Below are 23,478 nucleotides of genomic sequence, written 5' to 3' on the forward strand. Positions count from 1 at the left end.
GTTTTGGTGACTGAGAGATTATGAGCCATGTATTTACCTAATTGACTCATTTTCCAACAAAACTTAGGAAAAAACATTGTATGTTTTCTTCTTAATTTTAGCATTTTGTTGATCACATTGTAATTCATCCATCTAGGTGTACAGTACATCAAACTGTAAAGATGACTTAATAGGAGTATAAGATCATCTTACACAGTGTAGTACTATACATTGCCAAAAGCAAAGGTAACATTATAACACCACCCTCTCAAGTTTTATATACTCATAAAACTTTCAATAAAAGGAGAATGACAAGGTTGGCAAGTGTCTCCGATTTTGTTGACTGTTGAAAAATGGCCCATCTACAAAACAGCAATGAGAGTTAGGGTTTCTTCTACCCAACTTGAAAGAAAACAAAGCGCAAACCCTTTAGGTCTTCAAGTAAAATATATCAGCATGGAGAAACTAGCCCGTTTAGAGTTTCATTTAGCGATGGTTTTTCATTCCATGGTATATGTCTCCCTTTATGGGCATTGGAAATGTGGTAACCCCTTATCCTCAAGGTGGCACACTCAAAAAGTGGCCAAAGAAAAATGACCCCTATTATTCCCAAGGACGTGAAGCTTCTTTGTCTGATTCCATTTTGTAGGGGCACCAGCTTAACATATGTTCCATGAAGTGAGGTTGTTTGGCCCAATTTGTGTGGCAAGCGTGCGGGTGTCTCTAAGAAAATTTACAGCTGAACTGCTTTCTTTTTCATAATCACTAGAGCAAACTCGTTATAGGTCTTGAAACTCCATTCTTATGTATCATGGTATTTGAAATTATTGTTCTTCCAGGTACTACATCAGCAAGCACAGCAGAGTCATGGGTAAGTGTGGACCAGGAGGTGACCTTAAATGCGGGGTGGAATGAGATTGAGCTGCTTTCATCTACTGTGGGATTACAGGTCTTGACTGCTCCAAGTATGATTGTATCATAGGATGGTTCACTGGTTATGTCTAGACACTTATGAAGTTGTTGCCATTCCAAGGAACATTGGCGATTATTTTGTAAGTTGGGATTCCTTTTTGATGTTGCCAAACAGAACTATGGGGCTTTTTTGGAAAAGGATGGTGCTGGTCTACAAGGGCCAGTGACATTAACAGGCCTTGCATCGGGTGACATAATCTTGACCAACATAGAGTGGGTGCATCAGGTATGTGCTTTTCAACCAAAATTTGTAATTCTCACAATCTTCTATTCAATGTTTTGATTCATAGAAATGTTTAAGAATTAAGTGTTTCATTGTCCTGTGTAGGTTGGTCTCAGAGGTGAATTCCTAAATATTTTCACTCAAGATGGACAAAAGAATGTATTGTGGTCTTCTTCAACATTACATCCTGAAAAAGCACCGGTTACATGGTATAAGGTGTGTGCTAGGGGAGGGTCACTATGTATAAACCCTATATATCGCATGCGTACAAGGCCTATTTATAAATCCCTTAATCTATGAATTTTTCATTAATAAAATGCATCCTTTTCCTATTCAATCTGTAATTTTTTTCCCAAAATCCTTTTTATAGCACCCTTTAATATGTGAAAATACGAAAAAAAATGAAATTTAACATGTCCTTCTATTAAACTCACATGATAGTCACATATATTATTGAGTGACCCCCCAGAGGGTGTGTGCCAATATCTTTAGAGTGATCATTTGTGTACACCGTTTTAAAAGGCTAGCAATATCTAAGTCTTGAAAAGAATCCCTTCCATTCCATACAGAAAAGGATTATAAATATCAAAATGAGTATGGACAAACTTGGTTTCTCCTAGGTAAAAGGTTTGTACACAATACTAGCAGTGCAAGCACGCCTGCAAAAGGGAAGCAAGTGTGCCCCTAAAAGTTAACAAGCAGCACTAAGACTGAAAGCCTTGCAGAAGCATGCAGCTAAGGCAGAATTCTCTCTTTTGTCTTCTTTCTGGCATGGGTTGGCTTACCCTCAAGAGCTTTGCAAAAAAACAATGAGATTTTGTAAAGACCCTTGTTATGCAGCTGCCTTACTTTTACTTAGTAAGATGGATCTATTCTCTCAAATTTTTGTTGAACTTTAGGGTTTCATTTTCCTTTTATTATCAGCGCTGTAAGAAACATAGTTTATATAGCATGAATGTGTATTCCCAATGAAATGGAAACAGTAAACAACTTTTGTATATTTTGTGTCACCCTGCTCATGTTGCATGCAGACCGAGTTTGATGCTCCATCTGGTGATGATCCTATTGGTCTGGATCTTGGAAGCATGGGAAAGGGTGAGGTATGGATGAATGGCAAGAGTCTTGGACGATATTGGCCAGCTTTTCATGCAAATAGCACAGGTTGCGTGGACACATGTGATTATCGTGGCACTTACAACTCTGACAAGTGTCTGACGGGGTGTGGGAAGCCTACTCAGCGCTGGTAAATGTTTCTTCTAAATTTTGTGATTGTTCCAAAGTATTGAGAGATATAAAAGATAGCTAAAGGAGTAGCACCCTTGTTCATTTATTGTACTGATTTGTTCAATGGATGCCTTTGAATCAGGTATTTTTGTGTTTCAAGTCAAACAACTAACTGTTTACATAACTTTTGATAAATAGTTTTACTTAGCTACCTATTTCTTATTGTGTCATCCCCATGAATTTTCACAAGGTATCATGTTCCACGATCCTGGCTACAGCCAAAGGAGAATCTTTTGGTGTTATTCGAAGAAATTGGGGGAGATATATCTCAAGTGAGGGTGATGATTCGAAATCAGGATACAGTGTGTGCACACGTATCAGAATCTCAACCCTCCACAAATTTATGGGCGACAAAATCCAATGCAGGTGTTGGAAATTGGTCTGGTTTGGGTGTTTCTGAGGTAAGCATTGAATGTGGAGAAGGAAAGATTATAAACACGATTCCATTTGCAAGTTTTGGAAATCCCCATGGACAATGCGGAAGCTTCCAGCAAGGATATTGCCATGCTGCAGCATCAAAGTCATTTGTGGAGGCTGTAAGATTCTGTCTCTTAACAAAAGGGGAACTTAATTCACATATAAGGGCCATCACCACACTTTCATTGATGTTCTGTCACATTACATTATTTAATATCAATCAACAAATTTGTAATTAATTATTATGTATCTGTATTTATGATGGAGCTGAAACAATGTCTTTGCATTGACTTAATTTGTTTCAATCTCCCATGTCATGCAGGAATGTATTGGACAGCAAAGTTGCTCTTTAGATGTGAAGGTGGAAAACTTTGGAGAGGATCCTTGTCCTGGCATAGTAAAGAGCTTGGCTTTGGAAGTGATCTGTAGTGCGCGAGTCTGGCTTACAAGGGGAAGCATTAAACATGAAACCCAAGGAGTTCAGTCCTTAAAATCTATACAGTGATGATTAACATATTAGGTCTCTTGGTTCGCATCCAGTTGTCCACAGTTCAGACATAATGATAATGTGAGCTGCTGAAAGTAAGATTTCATCTATCCTCAGAAATGCCCTGGAATCTGATTGGTAGTTCCCCAAGTTCCTAAATCTTGGAGGACCAAGGAACCATCAAGTCTCATCAGTGATTCTGGCCAGCTTTACGCCTATTGGAATTTGAGTGTTATGAATCATTCTAACTGTATTTGAAATATTTGTTTCTTGGAGACATTCTTGCAGAGTTTTTGTGTGAAAGCACAATTTTCTTTTTCTACATGGGTGATGGATTTCTCGTCTGAGAGATGAGCATCAACTCCGTTTTACTGCACCCCATAGAGCTTTTAAACAAGGAGTCTGAATTTGTTGAGTCGAATATGGCGTGTTAGAATTAGGGAGTGTGCAATAAATATGGCGCCCCTAGAAAGCACACACAGGAATGAGTAGCTAGAGTTCTTTCATGATGCACTTGGACATTTGGGGTATCTTCTATTGCTACCAGGTGGCTTTCTCTCCATCTACATGATACTGTCACATTTCAGGTCCTTTAAGATCAAAACAAAGTTGGCATTCCCTTAAGGTGTCATTCCAAGTTTGGAAAAGGGGCTGACCATTACTGTTCCATTACTCTTCAATGGGAATGTTTTTCTTCTTATGTCAAGCCTTAAGCATGTGAGTGGTTTTCAAATCAGTTATTTCCCTGATAGTTTGATGAAGATGTATGCAACATTTTCTTTCATGTCATAATGCTAGAAATCTTTCTCCGATAAAGTGTTCCCTTGCATCAAAATGCTTGGTTCTTGAATAATATATTGGATATATTGCTTCTTATTTATATCTCCATTCCCTGTGTAACTGCGTAAGACTTAGGGTATCCAGACTGACAATACACTCGTCAATTTTGCCTTTCTCATATCCCACAGTATCCAAGCTTGCTTGGTGCCCTGGGTTCTCTAGTCAATGGGGCATGAGCTGAAGTATACGCAAGCTGAAGCCAAATACTCAAAAGCATTCACGAGCCAATTGAAGGTTTAGGAATATACTCAGTCATGCAACAAAAAATTGTCAATGGAAAACGAGGACATCCATGGAATGGAAAGAATGGCAGTGACACCGAAAGACATGCAACGACCAACAAAGAAATCTCTTAACTCTTCTGGAATCACAGGATAGAACGAAAATTCCTTTTGCCACAAAACTGGTAAGACACCCTTATAGGTTCGACCGCCATATTTCAAAGTGTTAACCTCTCCAACTCTGCATAGTATGGTAGCCTACTAGAGAGGAAGACATAGCTACTTGGCAAGATGAGGCTTAATAAACTAAGTAGGAATGTCAAAGACAAAGGCCAAAAACTTGATCCTTTTTTTGCTACAAGCTGTTTCTATTCTGGATGTCCACCTTAATGAGGGTGCAAGCTTCATCATAGGACATATCTCTCCACTTGGTGGGAGTAAATACAAATTGGTCATAGGATGACCTGTCTTCCCCAGCTTTAGCGTTCTCTTCATCAACCACTTTACTCATGAGCTATTCGATGTGATCCTTCACATCTACATGTCTGATCAAAGTTGTCTCTTAGATCACACCAAATGTTTCTTACTTGAAGAGCCTCCACGAGAAGTTGGAATCCTCACCAACTAAGCCTTGGCCCTGAGAAGAAAACTCAGCCTGAAGAGAAGACAATAAGGCAGCAACTTCCTCTCTAGGAGGGTACGATTGGCAGTCACCTCAGCGCAAGTCAAACCAGAAGACTTTTCTTGGGGTTTGCCAAGCATCATTCAAAGTTTTTTCCTTTGCCTGAGGATGAGAGGCCCAAGGCACAAAAGGAGGAACATCACCATTCGAAGCAACCGGTACTTTCCCTTTGTCCTGGACAACAAAAAATTGTTTCACCCCCTTAGTCTTCATCAAAGAGGAGGCAGTAGAAGTCTTGCTCGGAGGTGGTGACAAATCAGCTTGCATTAGCATTTTGGGAGTATGTGAAGGGTATTGCGTAGCCATATGCTCGAACTGTTTGCATTCAAAGCAAGCACTTGCAAAGAAGACACTGCCCATTGAAACATTATTCATTGTAACCGAATAAGAGTCTGGGGTCGGGTTATCTGTGTCCCACAAAAAATACAAAATCTATTTGAATTGCTATTAGGCCGTGGTGGACAAACTACTTTGCCAAGAGAGGCTGCAATTTTTGGCAAAAGAGAAGCCAAACATTGAGGGAAATCCATAACTTTCACCTAGACAAGGCATCTGTGTCAGATCAACGCTGATAATCTTTGGTAGGAGACTTTTCAAAATGTATTCTCCTTTTTCTGAAGAGGAGAAGAGGTAAAGAAATTGAAATATGTATAGAGCAACTAAAGAAGGAAGTGTAAAGGGCTGGACAGGAGAAAAGTATCTCTACAAGAGATCACAGAAAGGGCATAGATAGCTACTAGAGAAAAAAGGAGGGAGGGAGGAGTAAACTTAGGAGTAGACAGTCAGGAAATCGAGAGGGTTGACAACAATATCCCATGAAGAAGTTGCACAGAAAGACCCACAAGCTGTACGATTGTGGATTGTAGGAAGTTGTACGGAAGGAGGCATCATACGGACGCAGACAATGTATAGTTAGGAAATTGTATGGAATCTGAGCCACCAAACTTGTACGAAACTGCAGATGGGACTTGTATGAGCGTACGGCCACCAAATCTGTACGAAATTGTAGACGGGGTCTATACGAACGTATGGACAGCGTACGGACGGTGTGGGAAAGCTATACGGGGGTCGTACAAATGTACGGATAGAAGGGGGAGGCTGTACAGAGGCCTTGACGGTGCTGTACGAGCGTACGAGCAGAGGTCGCTCCTCTCTCTCTCACACTCTTTTTTTTGTGGGAAGAACTCTCTCTCTCACACACACCTCACCACACAGACACACTTCTTTTTTGGTGAAACCAGTAACTATAAAATTAGCATGAAATCAATGTACATGACATTAGACTCCAAAGGAGAGCCTAATGAAAGAACTCAAAAACAGTGAGAAAACACTTCAAGGCTAGTAGCATCCAAGTCCCTCGCAGCATAACTATCATATAAAGATTGCTTGAGGGACATTCTGAAGAAAGCATATGCCTGAGGAAACTGTTGTCCCATCCTAAAATGCAATCTCTGAGTCCAAATAGTCCATAGTACCCAAAAGCTAGCCCAGTGAAGGAAAAGGAGGAATGGAGACATCTGAGGTGAGAAGCATCCAAACATCCAAAAGAGTTTCCCGAATCTGATAGAGGGAAACCGAAGCTGTAGCAAATGAGAGACATGAGTGATCAGTATTCGAGAGTGTGGGCAAGACCATAACAAATGGGGAACTGTCTCATGGTGATGAGAGCAACGGGGGCAGGAAGAGGAAGCAATACGGCATGCGTCCAATTTCACCCCAATGGAAGAAGCTCCCACCATACATCTCCAAAGGAAGAGCCTCTATTTCAATGGCAATTTAGCTTTCCAAATTTTCTTGAGTTTTGATTGCCACCAAGATAAAGGCCTATCCAAATTCCAAAGAGTGTTGGCATGCTTATCAATCCATGGCGGTGGAAGAAGAAATTTGTAGACCATCAAAGATGTCAAATTATGCAGTGAAAGTGAACAGGTAGCAGGAGACAAGGAAATCAGATTCCAGTCCAGTAATCTGTCCTGATCAAACAACGGAGGAACAGGAACAAATGGCTGCAACATAGTTGTAAGTATTCTCCAAATGGGCCTATGATGCAGACCCAAGGGGAATGTCCTGCAAGCTTGTGGAAATGAGAGCACATAACCATGTTGATCCACCACATCTCCGACAAATCTTATGCCCAATTTCATAAGATTATATGCTATAATTGGTGCCTGTAAAGCAAGAGGAGATTCAAACACCTTGCTCCAATGGATGCTTTCCATACGAAGAGAGTTATCATGATGGGAGGAAGCACCTGACCATTTAGCATAAGAGAGGATTCTCTTCCAGTCATGAATAAAAGTAGTAGAATAAGACAGCCAGGAATTTTCCCCTGAAATGTGGTCATGACTGCTTCCCAGTGATCTGTAATCCAATGCCCATATGCATGAGACTTCATGTTTCCACACATAGCTGCTAGCATAATAGCCCATGGCTGCTTTTGCTGAAAGAAATCAGCAATCATAGTGCTCTTTCTTGCCAACATATGAAACTGAAGATTGAGAATATTCAGTCCGCCATGAGTCTTAGGAGAACAAACAGACTGCATGGGAAGCCGTTTTGTGAGATTTGCTTTTCCAAAATATCTCCATAGCCTGGGACATATAGGAAGCCAAATGCTTAAAAGACTAGTGAAGAAGAGGCAAGTAAAATTGCACATATGCCATAATGATAGACTAGACGAACATGTAGAGGCCAAGTTGACAAGTGCTAGTATTCCAGCTTCTTGTTAATCTTTTGAAGCACCCATTTAAGCTGTTGTTGAGGGGTAATATTCCAGCCAATGGGATACCCTAAATGCCTCACAATGGTATGGGGAGAAATAATGTGACCTGGCCAGAGAAGTGCATGCCAATCAGCTTCTTTCAATGCTAGAAGAGTCGATTTCTGAAAGTTGATATGCAGTCCAGCAGCTATGCCAAAATCAGCAAGCATAGTGCTCTTTCTTGCCAACATATGAAACTGAAGATTGAGAATATTCAGTCCCCCATGAGTCTTAGGAGAACAAATAGACTGCATGGGAAGTAATCGCAAAGCCTTTTTGTGAGGTTTGCTTTTCCAAAATATCTCCATAGTCTGGGACATATAGGAAGCCAAATGCTTACAGGACCAGGGAAGAAGAGGCAAATAAAATTGCACATATGCCATAATGATAGACTGTACTATCTGAAGTCGAACATGTAGAGGCCAAATCGACAAGTGCCAGTATTCCAGCTTCTTGTTAATCTTTTGAAGCACCCATTTAAGCTGTTGTTGAGGGGTAACATTCCACCCAATGGGATACCCTAAATGCCTCACAATGGCATGGGAAGAAATAATGTGGCCTGGCTAGACAAGTGCATGCCAATCAGCTTCTTTCAATGCTAGAAGATTCGATTTTTGAAAGTTGATATGCAGTCTTGCAGCTAGGCCAAAGTCATTCAAATTATGCATCGAATGAGAGAGGTCACTTTGAGAATTCCTGGGCATGAAATATGAATCATCAGCATATGCCTGTGCAAGGAATGGCTGTGCCCCTGGAATTTGCAAGCCATGAAGCTGCCCTGTATCTGCAAGAGGATCCATATGCAACAATAACGGATGAGTAGCAATGGCATACTCAATTGCAAGCAAAGCATTGGAGATATTGTCAGTAATCTGCCTTTTGTGAACAAACCCATACTGCCTGGGATGAAGTCCGGCTTGCAAGATAAATTGAACCCTAAGGACAATCATCTTGGTAATGAGTTTGTAGATGACTGGCATAAGAGATATGGGTTGCCAATCAGCCATTGTCTCACACAATCTTTTTTTGGGGATCAATTTGACAAGCCCATGTTTCCAAGAAGGGGGAAGAGATTGGTCTACCCAAGCATGATTGATCGTAAGAAGAAGAGTGTGCTTGAGATCACCCCCAAATGCATGGAAGAATTCAACAGTCAATCCATCCCCACCAGGAGAGCTGCCTTTACGTAAATGACTCAAAGCATCATCTAGTTCCTTGAGCATAAATGGCTGCTTCAATGCATGAGCTTGTTCCCGAGACAATATAGATTGAACATGCATAAGGAATTGAGACCTAGCTACATTCACTTGCATCGAATAATCATGATGAGGAGAAAAGAGATGGTGGAAATGACTAGAACATTGCGATTCCAGTTCTGATTTGGAGGTGGCCCAGGTGCCATCATCTTGCTTGATCCTGCAAATATCCTCCTTTCGCCTAGCTGCATGCAGGCTTTAAAGAAGGCCTTGGAGGAGCAGCCCTTATCCAAAAGGTGTTTCATGCGAGCTCGGATTTGCCACTTCTTTAATTTACAAATATCATTTTGATGGATGATATGAACTGCATAAGCGCAAGAATCATGTTCAGAAGAGGTGAGTTGCCTATAAGAGCTGATTGGATCCATCCGTTGCTTGTGAGATTGAGCCCATTTCAGCTTAAGTCTGAGGTTTTCCATGTGACTCCGTCCATAATCTTGAATAACAGCCTGCAAGCGATGGGCTGATCCAGGCAAAATCCATGTCCTCCTGAGCATGTAAGAGGAGGGGGCGGACAGCCACTCTTACCATGTTCTGAAATTGTTGATGAAGCAAATAAGCACTATTAACCTCGTAGACCCCTATGATCTCCCACATCCTATGACAAAATCTGGGTATCAAAAAACCATGCATCATGATAGTCCTCCCCCGGTGGGATGAGACATTCATGTGCCATCCCAAAAGTTTCTAGTCCACTCCTACAACATCTAAATTCTGAGCTTCTATCTGATCTGGCCATAACCTTTGAAAATCAACCATGGCTTTGGTCAGGCCGAAAGGCATGACTTTGTAAGCAAAACCATTTCTAAATGGATAAGGAAGCACATCATCAAAACCCTAGGCATCATCCTGATCCCAACAGGCTGGCCTTAACTTTGAAAATAGGGCTTCAGTCTCCATTAATTGATCTTGAAGTTGATAATAACCTCAGGACCAATGTGCCTTCCTGTAGGCGACGACCAAAAAAAGGCATATCATCTGTCAAATGTGCTATAGATAAAGTCAGGCATACTGGAAAGTGATCAGATAACAAGAGGGAATGATCAACCCCATAATGCACACATGAAACTAGTGTACTGCTGAGCCTGCAACAAATACCATCTGTCAAGTCGAGCCCAGTAATGAGTAAAAGCATTGTGATGGTATGTATAACCCATATCTCTATCCCTTGTTGAGAGCCATAAATCTTTTGCATGCAAAAAAGAAAGCATATCCTCCTAATGTCGAAGCTCAGTGGGGATCATGTGAGAACAATGAGTGGTGTTGTCTTGCATGGCAGGCGAGTTATTAAAGTATCCACACAAAAAAGCATTAGACAGCCATGGATATTGCTTGAGGGAGTCCCACGTTCGAGCTCTTGTCGTAGAAGTTTGAGAGGCATAAACCGATGCTATTTCATAAAGATCAGCATGACAGATGCATCTGATTACCATCCATCGACCCTGGGGGTCATTGTAAGCAACCGTGGGCTGCATATCATGTTTTACCAGCATGCATACCCCGAAAAAGTGCATCGTACCAGCATAAAAGATGTCATAACCAGCAAAGTGGCCTTGCTGGCCAGCCAAGAAGTGTTGGTTATGTTCCTATAAGGAAATTGCATCGGGGTACATTCTATGTACATAGTGCCAAAAAAGTCTCCACTTATCGACATTGCAAAGACCTTGAACATTGTATGTAATGCAAGTAATTGAAGCAGACATAGAAGATATGTACAGTGGAGCCAAGAAACATAGTAAAGGTATAAGCTGTCAAGCCTCAGCCATGACATCGACGTCCACCTGGCCTCTTGGATCAGTAGCTCTATCATCCGCATCATTGTCACATACAGGAATGCCCTTCTTGAGCACATCAACCCACAATCGAGATGTCATGCTATCAGCAGGGGTAGAGGTCTGACCAGGGGTGGAAGTAGAGGCATCCCAATGCCGAGATTGTAATGGTCGTGGCTTAAGTGCAAATACCTATTTGGGTTGCTGCCATGCACCCTGAGGAGAGGCATTGGATTTTGAAATTTTGCCCTTTCCCTTATCCTTTTGCTTGGCTGAAACCTGGACCACACTTTCTTTGGGAAGAACAGATTTAGATGCTACATCACCCAACTTGCTAGGCGTTGCCTTGGGCCCTGGACCATAAGTTGGAGAGGTAGTATTTTCTGGAGCAATAGTTGTAGGTGGGAGCTGATGTAGTATTGCAGGACACTAGATGGCCAAATTTATGACAAGTAAAACAAGCACCTGCAAATACTCCCCATTTCAAATCAAAATATTTTTCGCCCGAGGGAACATCTTCCACCTCTACCGCAATAGAAGGGGGGGTTGGGTGATCTGTATCCCAAAGAACACAAAACCGATTTCGATTGCTCGAAGGTCGGGGTGGGCATACAACTTGCCCCAAAGTAGCTGCTAGACTTGGTAGCTCAGCCCTCATATAATCCGGAAAATCCACTACCTCAACCCATACAGGGCAGTGATGTCGAATGAGACCGTGATAATCCTTATTTGGCGACCATGGCATGACATGCACCATTTGTCTGCCATAGAATAGAGTAGACATCTCTAATATCTGCTGACGATATGAGGCATCCAAAAAGTGCACTTCATAAAAACCTCGAGAAGCAAAGTATACTCCTTCAACAAAACAACCTCCCAACAAAGCCTGAACCCACTGAGCCACATCATTTGCAGATGGTAACTTCCCAGGGAAGAAAATGATAACTGCTTGCTGAGAGAACTTCCGGAGAGGAGTAACCAATGAGGGAAGGTTCAGCTTGTACTTAAGGGTCGGGGGGGAGGTTTGGCCCACTCCTTCCGGCTGTGGTGAGATTCATCCTTGAGCATATCGAAAACATAGTGAGCATCTTCAGAAGCTGAGGTAGAGAATTCGAATTGCTGTCTTTTAGGGTCAACTTTTTTGGATGTTTGGATGCTTCTCATCTCAGATGTCTCCATTCCTCCTTTTCTTTCACTGGGCTCGTTTTTGGGTACTATGGACCATCTGGACACAGAGATTGCATTTTAGGATGGGACAATAGTTTCCTCAGGCATATGGTTTCTTCATAATGTCCCTCAAGCAATCCTTATATGATAGTTATGCTTGCGAGGGCAAAGTCTTTTGTTGGTGTTTGCCCTGCTCTTGCTCGCTTGTTTTAGCTGCTGCCAACCACTCCCTCTTGCCATCTGCTTTCTTCCTCGTTGCTGTGTATCACCTGTCCATAACTGTGCATAAACCCTGCTGCCCTTTCTTGCTTCATCAATTCTGCCCTGCTCACCTTCATGGAGGACCATATTAAAAGCTACTCTCGGAAGGACTTGTCCCAAATCTGATAGAGGGAAACCGAAGTCGCAGCAAATGAGAGACATGAGTGATCAGTATCCGAGAGTGTGGACAGGACCATAACAAATGGGGAACTGTCTCGCTGTGATGAGAGCAATGGGGGCAGGAAGAGGAAGCAATACGACTTGCTTTCAATTTCCCTAATGGAAAAATCTCCCACTATACATCTCCAAAAGAAAAGCCTCTGTTCAATGGCATTTTAGCTTTCCAAATGTTCCTGAGTTTTGATTGCCGCCAAGATAAAGGCCTATCCAAATTCCAAAGAGTGTTGGCATGCTTATCAATCCATGGCGGTGGAAGAAGAAATTTGTAGACCATCGAGGATGTCAAATTATGCATTGAAAGTGAAGAGGTAGCAGGAGACAAGGAAGTCAGATTCTAGTCCAGTAATATGTCCTGTACAAACAGCAGGGGACAGGAACAAAAATGGCTGCAACATAGTTGTGAGTATTCTCCAAATGGGCCTATGATGCTCCCATGTGGATCCACCACATCTCCGACCAATCTTATGCCCAATTTCATAAGATTATATGCTTTAGTAGGTGCCTGTAAAGCAAGAGGCAATTCAAACACCTTGCTCCAATGGATGCTTTCCAAACGGAGATAATTACCAGGATGAGAGGAAGCACCTGACCATTTAGCATAAGAGAGAATTCTCTTCCAATCATGAATAAAAGCAGTAGAAACAGGACAACCTGGAATTTTCCCTTGAAATGTGGTCATGACTGCTTCCCAGTGACCTGTAATCCAATGCCCATATGCATGGGACTGCATGTTTCCACACATAGCTGCTAACATAATAGCCCATGGCTGTTTTTGCTGAAAAAAATCAGCAAGCATAGTGCTCTTTCTTGCGAACATATGAAAGTGAAGATTGAGAATATTCAGTCCCCCATGAGTCTTAGGAGAACAAATAGACTGCATGGGAAGTAATCGCAAAGCCTTTTTGTGAGGTTTGCTTTTCCAAAATATCTCCATAGCCTGGGACATATAGGAAGCCAAATGCTTACAGGACCAGGGAAGAAGAGGCAAATAAAATTGCACATATGCCATAATGATAGACTGTACTATCCGAAGTCGAACATGTAGAGGCCAAGTCGACAAGTGCCAGTATTCCAGCTTCTTGTTAATCTTTTGAAGCACCCATTTAAGCTGTTGTTGAGGGGTAACATTCCACCCAATGGGATACCCTAAATGCCTCACAATGGCATGGGAAGAAATAATGTGGCCTGGCTAGACAAGTGCATGCCAATCAGCTTCTTTCAATGCTAGAAGATTCGATTTTTGAAAGTTGATATGCAGTCTTGCAGCTAGGCCAAAGTCATTCAAATTATGCATCAAATGAGAGAGGTCACTTTGAGAATTCCTGGGCATGAAATATGAATCATCAGCATATGCCTGTGCAAGGAATGGCTGTGCCCCTGGAATTTGCAAGCCATGAAGCTGCCCTGTATCTGCAAGAGGATCCATATGCAACAATAACGGATGAGTAGCAATGGCATACAGTAGCGAACTAAGAGGGCATCCCTGTCTCACTGAACGGGTCATAGTCCATGTCCTTGACAACCCACTACCAAGCAGACAATGTGCAGTGGCATGAGAATACAACCAGTAAATAACATGGACCAGCCGAGGGCCAAATCTCAATTTGTGCATAGTCTGAGAAATAAAATCCCAATGGACAGTATCAAATGCTTTCGCAATGTCCACTTGCAGAATGAGAACATCTTGTTTAGAATATTTGGCATACTCAATTGCAACCAGAGCATTGGAGATATTGTCAGTAATCTGCCTTCTGGGAACAAACCCATACTACCTAGGATGAAGTCCTGCTTGCAAGATGAATCGAATCCTAAGGACAATCATCTTGGCAATGAGTTTGTAAATGATTGGCATAAGAGATATGGGCCGCCAATCAGCCATTGTCTCACACAACCTTTTTTTGGGGATCAATTTGACAAGGCCATGTTTCCAAGGAGGAGGAAGAGATTGTTTTGCCCAAGCATGATTGATCGTGAGAAGAATAGTGTTCTTGAGAACATCCCAAAATGCACAAAAAAATTCAACAGTCATCCATCCCAACCAGGAGAGCTGCCTTTACGTAAATGACTCAAAGCATCATCCAGTTCATTAAGCATAAATGGCTACTCTAATGCATGAGCCTGTTCCCGAGACAATATAGGCTGAACATGCATAAGAAATTGAGACCTAGCTACATTCACTTGCATCAAATTATCAGACTGAGGAGAAAAGAGATGCTGAAAATGACTAGAGCATTGCGATTCCAATTCTGATTTGGAGGTGGTCCAGGTGCCATCATCCTGTTTGATCCTGCAAATATCCTCCTTTTGCCTATCCGCATGCAGGCTTTTAAAGAAGGCCTTGGAGGAGCAACCCTTATCCAAAAGGGGTTTCATGCGAGCTCGGATTTGCCACTTCTTTATTTTGCAAAGATCATTTTGATGGATGATATGAACCGCATAAGTGCAAGAATCCTGTTCAGAGGAGGTGAGCTGTCTGTAAGAGCTGATTACATCCATTTGTTGCTTGTGAGATTGAGCCCATTTCAACTTAAGCCTGAGGTTTTCCATGTGACTCCGTCCATAATCTTGAATAACAGCCTGCAAGCGATGGGCGAGACTGATCCATGCAAAATCCATGTCTTCCTGAGCATGTAAGAGGACGGGGCGGACAACCACTCTCACCATGTTCTAAAATTGTTGATGAAGCAAATAAGCACTGTTAACATGGAGTAGACGACGATCGAAAAAAGGCGTATCATCTGTCAAACGTGCTCTAGATAATGTCAAGCATACTGGAAAGTGATCAGACAGCAAGAGGGAATGATCAACCCATAATGCACATGTGAAACTAGTATACTGCTGAGCATGCAACAAATACCATCTGTCAAGTCGAGCCCAGTAATGAGTAAAAGCATTGTGACAGTACGTATAACCCATATCTCTATCCCTTGTTGAGAGCCATAAATCCTCTGCATGCAAGATAGAAAGCATATCCTCCTAGTGTCGAAGCTCAGTGGGGATCATGTGAGATCGATGAGTGGTGTTGTCTTGCATGGCAGGTGAGTTATTAAAGTCTCCATACAAAAAAGCATTGGGCAGCCATGGGTATTGCTTAAGGGAGGCCCACATTTAAGGTCTCATCGCAGAAGTTTGAGAGGCATAAACCGATGCTATTTCATAAAGATCAGCATGATAGATGCATCTGTCCATTGACCCTGAGGGTCATTGTAAGCAACCGTGGGCTGCATATCATGTTTCACCAGCATGCATACCTCGGAAAAGTGCATAGTACTAGCATAAAATATGTCATAACCAGCAAAGTGGCCTTGCTGGCTAGCTAAGAAGTGTTGATTGTGTTCCTGTAAGGAAATTACATCGGGTGCATTTTATGTACATAGTGCCAGAAAAGTCTCCACTTATTGACATTGCAAAGACCTTGGACATTGTATGTAATGCAAGTAATTGAAGCAGACATAGAAGATATGTACAGTCAAATCGAGAAACATAGTAAAGGTGTGAGATGTCAGGCCTCAGCCATGACATCGACATCCACCTGGCCTCCTAGATCAATAGCTCTATCGTCCTCATCATTGTCACATATAGGAATGCCCTTCTTGAGCACGTCAACCCACAGTCGAGAAGTCAGGCTATCAGCAGGAGTAGAGGCCTGACCAGGGGAGGAAGTAGAGGCATCCCAATGCTGAGATTGTTAGGTCATGGCTTAAGCACAAATGCCTTTTTGGGTTGCTGCCATGCACCCTGGGGAGAGGCATTAGATTCTAAAATTTTGCCCTTTCCCTTATCCTTTTGCTTGGCTGAAACCTGGACCACACTTTCTTTGGGAAGAACAAATTTAGATGTCACATCACCCAATTTTCTAGGCATAGCCTTAGGCCTCGGACCATGAGTTAGAGGGGTAGTATTTTCTGGAGCAATAGCTGTAGGTGGGAGTTGATGTAGGACTGTAGGACACTGTGAAGCTAGATGGCCAAACTTATGACAAGTAAAGCAAGCACCTGCAAATACTCTACATATCAAATCAAAATATTTTTCACCCAAGGGAACATCCTCCACCTCTACCGTAATGGAAGGAGGGGTTGGGTGATCTGTATCCCAAAGAACACAAAACCGATTTCGATTACTCGAAGGAAGGGGTGGGCATATAACTTGCCCCAAAGTAGCTACCAGACTTGGTAACTCAGCCCTCATATAATCCAAAAAATCCACTACCTCAACCCATACAGGGCAGTGATGTCGAATAAGACCGTGATAATCCTTATTTGGCGACCATGGCATGACATGCACCATTTGTCTGCCATAGGATAGAGGGGACATCTCCAATATCTACTGACGATATGAGGCATCCAAAAAATGCACTTCATAGAAACCTCGAGAAGCAAAATATACTCCTTCAACAAAGCAACCTCCCAATAAAGCCTGAACCCACTGAGCCACATCATTTGCAGAAGGTAACTTCCCAGGGAAGAAAATGATAACTGCTTGCTGAGAGAACTTCCGGAGAGGAGTAACCAATGAGGGCAGCTTCAGCTTATACTTAAGGGTCGAGGGAGGTTTGGTCCACTCCTTCCGACTTTGGTGGAATTCATCCTTGAGCTTATCGAAAACATAGTGAGCATCTTCAGAGGCTGCAGTAGACAATTCGACTTACTGTCTTTTGGGGTCCCGGGACAACCAAGTCCTTCCGAAAGTAACTTTTGATATGATCCTCCATGGAGGTAGGCAGGGCAGAATTGATGAAACGAGCAGATAGCCGGGGATAAAGAAGGGCAGCAGGGGTTATGCACAGATGTGGAAAGGGCGATACACAGCAACGAGGAGGAGAGCAGACGGCAAGAAGGGGCAGACGGCACTGGCTAAAGCGAGCAAGCAGAAATGGGGCAATGTGACTGAGGGAAACTTCTGAAGGGCGCAGAGGAGAGCGGGTAGGTTTGATAGGAGCAAGCACGCACACACACACACACACACACACACTCTCTCTCTCTCTCCACACACACACACACACACACACACACACACACACACACACACACACACACACACACACACACACTCTGTTTCACACATGCACACACACATAGACACAGACACAGACATACACACATACACAGACACACACACACACACACACATTTTTTGTAAAAAATCACTCTTTTTTTTTTTTTCTGTGTCTTATATTACTGAGTGGGAAACCTCAATAGAGGTAAAAGCCCACTAAAAAGTACATAGAGAAAAGCGGAAAAAGAACAACTCTCAAACTATGAAGTAGGAGGAGAGGACATGAAGACCACATCCTCTAGCTTGATACCCTATTGAATCAAAAAACCATGAAGTAACGTAACAGTGCCATCATCAAAATATAGTTTCTTCTGACCCTTGTGATTCTTCTTCACATAAGCAAGGAGTTGAAACTTCTGTATAACTCGATCAAAAACTTGGCGCATCATAGGATGCAAGTTCTCAAGAGTAAAAGTATAATTAATTCCATATGAAGCTCTGTGTGTGTGTGTGTGTGTGTGTGTGTGATTTTTTTAAAATTTAATGGCGGTTATAAAAAATCACACACACACACACACACTTTTTTTTTAAATAGTGAAATCTTTTATTTCTGCGTGGGAAACCTCAAAAAGAGATGAAACCCCACCAATAAGTACAAAGATAAAATTTACAAGTAAGACCTCAGAGAAAAAAAACTCATGAGGCAACCAAGTAAAAATTTACATATTAGTTGGAGGAGAATCCAATAGAACATTATCCACTTTCAAATTATTGATTTGTAAAAAGGTGATGAAATAGAGTGACATCCCGATCAATAAAACAAAGTTGTTTTTTTCCCTTGTGATTCTTCTTAATGTAAGTTGGAAGTTGAAACTTCTAAGCCACAGGATCAAAAACCTGCTGCAACCAAGGATGAAAGGATTCCAAGGAAAAAGAAACAATAGTATCCGAGACTGAGAGGCTCTATAAAGGGGCAGGCATATCAACAGGATTCTTAGGGGAAGGAACATGAAACTCCAGAGAAATATCTGCATCCGGAATACTAGTATTTGGAGCTGAAGGAGACTGTAGATTTCTTCCACATCTTGCATAACAGCAGCATTTTGCATCAGTGAAGATGAATCTAACAGAACAACTTCAGGCGTCGAAGTAGCAACAGGAACTGCATCACAAGAAACCTGACAATCTAACACTGTAGGGAGTGGATCCGGAACTGACAAAACAGCAAAAGGATTAGAATCCTTAACCAACGTAGCATCCTGAACTTTCCTCCAAACTTTAGACGCTTGAAAAAATGCCGAATTTCTTGTGTGCTGGAGGAAGAAAGAGGAACCATAGGAACCGGTACAGAAGGAGCAGAAGTCTATAGAGTAGGAGCTGGAGAAAAAGACGATGGGCATGCTCTAGTAAAATGGCCTAACTGGTGACATTTATAGCAAGCATTAGGAAAGGAGGCAAAGCGAAGAGGAATCTGGAGATGATGAGGCAATCCAAAGTCCACGTCCAGACATGAAGGTATAAGCTACTCCATATTCCAAAGAACACATACCCGAATATCTCTACTTGTGACCAAGAAGTCCTGCTTTGGAATGAAAAGAACATGGCCTAGCAGGGCTATAAGAGAAGGAACATGCTAAAGAAGCGGGACCGGCAAATCTTTGAGGGTAACCCAAATAGGACAAAAGTGGAGGAGGGAGTAGGCTGGATCAAAAAGAGGATCCCAAGGCAAGTGACATGCTCCATGAACTCCACCCAAAGTAAGCAAGTGGAAGACAATGTCCACAAAGGTACAATGAGCAAAATAGAATCCCTTGCCCATGAACACAAAAGAAGTAATCTTCCCAACACCCACTGTAGCGGAGGACCAAGCTTGCAAAGAAGTCACCGTCATAACTCTTCCCATAAAATAAAGGCAAACACCAAGTTGTTGTTCCTGGTGAATACTCTAAAGGAAAGGTTCAGGGGAAATGATTATTTGTAAGGAAAATTCAGTAGCAGAAGGCAAGGTCACCGAATCAACCCATAGTTGACGAAGCAAATCATGTTGAAGTGAAGAAGAGGGGAAGGTGGAAGAATCTAATTTGGTAGCCTTCACCCCTTCCAAATGTAATGGGGAAAGGGAATCCCTTTTTTCTTCCGAGCGTAGTGAAAAGTAGGAGATGAAGGGATGGAAAAGGAAGGAGAAGAAAAGGAAAGAGGCATAGAGAATGGAGAGGGGATAGGGGTAGAGGGAATGGAGGCAGGAAGGGGTTGAGCAAAGGAGCAAACAGCCGAAGCAGAGACAAAAGGATGTACGGACTGTAGGGGCTGTGCATAAGGCACGTGAAATGGAAGAGTCGACTGTAGAGATGGTAGGGACAGCAAAAGGCCGGGAGTAGAGGAGGGCTGGAGCAGCACTAGATGCTGTGGGTAGGGAACGGAAAGTTGTGGATGTTGTACAAGAGATGGCAAGACAGGTACGGATGCAGATGGGACAAGTACAGAGGCTGATAGAGACTGTACAGGAGAAAACGGGGGTTGTACACAGCAGGCGAAATGTGTACGGATTAAAGAGGAGGCTGTACGGATAGGTACGGGGAGGCATCAGAGGAAAGATGATGAGGTAAAGGGGGGGACAAGGGTATGGGTAGGGAGGAGGGAGCAAGAGAGCTTTCCATCTCCATCACCTCTCTACACACACACACACACACACACACACACACACACACACACATTTTTGGAAAAACCACACGTACGTATACATATACATATGCATATATATACATGCATGCGTCTATCCATACATAGACACATAAACATTTATATTTATATTGAGAGAGAGAGAGAGAGAGAGAGAGAGAGAGAGAGAGAGGAGATTGTATTAAAGTCCTCATACGACCCTTCATATCTATGGGACTGGTGACCACTATTAACTAAGTATGTGTCTTTTACATCCAATAAAAGAAATCTTTACCAAACCTGCTATTTTGTGAGTACTTCCTTAGCTAACTTGTCAAGGACTTTGCTATGGTGTGCCAAAACTTACTTTAGGTAGCTTCCCAACTTTTTGGTTGGTTGTTCCAATAGAGTTTTCAAGTTGTCCCTACTATCCCTATATTGCTATGCCTATGCACACATAAGAGACCAATGCACACTGGGTTCGTGAATTGTAAGAGAGAGTTGGGAGAGGATCAGCTCCAACCAATGCATTCACCCTAAACACATTCTATCGGGGCCATCCTTCACAAGATCAAGTGTCGAGCTATAAGGTTTAGCAAGAGAAGGTGAAGAATGCTTTGGAGGAATGGAGGCAATAGATGGTAACACGGAAGGAATTGCAGCCCATGCTTCTGGGCTATACCTTTTTGCATAATGCTCAATCTTCATATCAGGCACGCTTGAACAGATGGTATCGGGTTGATCTGCAGCATTCTGATGCCTTCACTTGCCAGCTTTGGATTGACCACGCATTCATGTATTGTGATCATGCTCCTCTTTGGCTGAGGCTCTCTTTGCATGACTTTCTAGATGATAGATTTGCTTGCAGACGCCTTTTGCTGATAAATAATGGTTACCTTGACCATGCTGATTTTAAAGCAATGGTTTGTAATGCCATTTAGCCTCTTTCTCATCAGATGTACATTGATATGGATTATGCATGGTAGGCTTTTGTTGCAAGAATGCAAGCTGTTATTTGGGATTATGGTAAATCCTACATACAAGCCACACGAGAGACCGTGAAGCATGCCAAATACACTTGCCAGAGTTTGATTGAACTCAATCATCAACGGCCTTTGTCTTTAGAAGAAAGCATGCTATTATGTCAGGCTAAATTCTATCTCTAATCAAATGATCATAGAAAGCTTGCTAAATGGGAGACATGATCTCGACAAAGGGATTTTTTGGATTAAGGTTGCTCTTCCAAGCAATTCTTTAAAAGTTTGCACTACCAAAGACAGGTTGCCGATATTTGTCGAGTCCGGATGCCTCATGGTCCTTGGTCCTCATCTCGCTCAGAGCTTGCTGCTTTTTATGTGCAGCACTTTTCATCTCATTTTGGGCATGTGGACATTCTTTCTCCTCAGGTTGTGTCTACCCGCTAGCTTCTTTTGCAACATGTCCATCCCATCCTTTGATGCTCGGGATTTGAAATTGGAAATTCCTTTCATGGAAAGAGAAGTGTCAGATGCTGTTAAATCCTGTGGTAGATGGAAATCTCCAGGATGGGATGGTCTCACTGTGGAATTTTTTCTTGCCTTTTGGGATACCCTCAAGCCTACTTTGCTGCAAATGGTTAATTCAGCCTAGGAAAATCAACAAATGCCTATGTCATGGAAAAAAGAACTTGTCAAGCTCCTTCCAAAAAAGCAGCTATGTGATTTGCTCACTGATTGGAGACCAATAACGCTCATGCCAGTCATTTACAAGATCATAGCCAAAATGGTTTTTGATCGTATTAAAGGTTATTTGCATGATGGGATGCACCCTTCACAATATGGCTTCGTTCCCCGTAGGCATATCACAGATAATATTGCCAATGCTTATATTGGGATTGAAAATGCCAAATATACACAACAGGATATTCTGCTCTTATAGGTGGATATTGTAAAGCCTTTGATTCAGTTCAATGGAAATTCATCTTGCAAATAATGCGAGCTTTGGGATTTGGAATAAAAATATAGCATATTATTTACTGGCTTTACAGGGATAGCAATGCAGCTTGCTCTTCATTGTTTGGTCCATCGGGGATGTCCCCTTAGTGCTTTATTGTATGCCATTGCTACCCATCCTATGCTGCAATATATTGATCATCTCGTGGCTAAAGGCTCCCTTCATGGTTTGGAATTGGATGAAAATTGCAGGATGGTTGCTCAAGCCTATGCTGATGATTCTTTCTTTACTCTGAAGAATACACAAAATGATCTTTCTGCTTTGATGTAGGCTCTCTCTATTTATGGTTTAAAAATCTAAGCTACTTCCATTGCATTCTAAAGACTGGCATAGTCTTTTGTGGCCTGGGAAAATCATTCTACTCACTCAAATTGTTCGTCATCTTGGTTATCCTTTGGGGTGGGGTCTCACTCATTGTTTCCAACAAACTGATTGGGTGATGGTCAAGCTTCGAAAAAAGCTAGAGTATTGGAAATTGGCAACCTAGCCTTTGCATGTTCGGCTTCAGATAGTGCAGTCCATCTTTGTGGCATATATTCAATTTTATTTGCCTTTGATCCTGTTCACCAAGGCAGATCTTGCTTCTTTCATGTTTGCCATTATGGAAATCTTTTGGTGTTCCAAACATGGTAGAAAAAGTCTCAAGTTGCTTTCAGTGCATCAACTTTGTTCTCCTAAGATGCATGGTGGTTTGAACATCACAAATATCCAGGTGCACATCCTTGCTTACAAGGGAAAAATGTTGTTGCAATTTCTGCAAGGTGATCAGCCTTGGGCTCTTATGATTAGATCTCTAGTCACACATATCAGTATTTTTGCCTTTAGTCACTGGCAAATCAATTACTGGGATTTCTTATTTGGTTGCATCGATGGCACTTTGCCTATTGTCCTTTGGTCTCTAGTTTGCTTCTTGATTGGAAGCACGTCCTCTCTCATCTGGAATGGCATGGTCGACAGTATTTGATGGGTAATACTTTGCGAGCTCAAAGCATTCACTGGTCGATAGTTTTTCAGTCTTCACTGGCTTTGTAGGAACCTTGTTGTTCCTACTTTGTTTGTTTTAAGGGCATCACTTCTGTTGTTGATGTTACTCATGATGATGGCTTTGTGCTATCTTTTTCTCTGGCAGCTACACGGTATGGCCTGGTCTCTCATTATCATGCTTTGTGGCAACAAATTGTTTATATGCTTTTGCCTTTTGTTCTGATTCCTCCTTTGGAACTTCAGGATAGGTTGGAGGATTGGAATTTGACTTCCCTAGGGTCCTCTTCTCACCCTTTGAGGCTATCTCAGATGTTTTCTTACATGGTATTAGAGCTTGGACTCTAGCA

General features: G+C 42.2%; 1 protein-coding gene across 1 annotated transcript in view; it reads left to right on the top strand.

Moving 5' to 3' along the window:
* The window catches only part of LOC147895415 (beta-galactosidase 9-like), a 165,324-nt gene extending 161,541 nt beyond the window's left edge, over positions 1–3,783 (top strand). The window contains exons 14-19 of the mRNA XM_087383347.1: positions 819–928; positions 1,067–1,177; positions 1,280–1,390; positions 2,206–2,417; positions 2,649–2,994; positions 3,198–3,783. Of these exons, the coding sequence (XP_087239473.1) occupies positions 819–928; positions 1,067–1,177; positions 1,280–1,390; positions 2,206–2,417; positions 2,649–2,994; positions 3,198–3,380 (1,073 nt within the window). The 3' untranslated portion in view covers positions 3,381–3,783. The remainder of the gene's footprint in view (positions 1–818; positions 929–1,066; positions 1,178–1,279; positions 1,391–2,205; positions 2,418–2,648; positions 2,995–3,197) is intronic.
* The last annotated feature ends 19,695 nt before the right edge of the window (positions 3,784–23,478 follow it).

Source organism: Dipteris shenzhenensis, chromosome 13, assembly GCF_047967505.1.
Source record: "Dipteris shenzhenensis isolate YYH24624 ecotype China chromosome 13, Dip_SZ_1.0, whole genome shotgun sequence".
NCBI lineage: Eukaryota > Viridiplantae > Streptophyta > Polypodiopsida > Gleicheniales > Dipteridaceae > Dipteris > Dipteris shenzhenensis.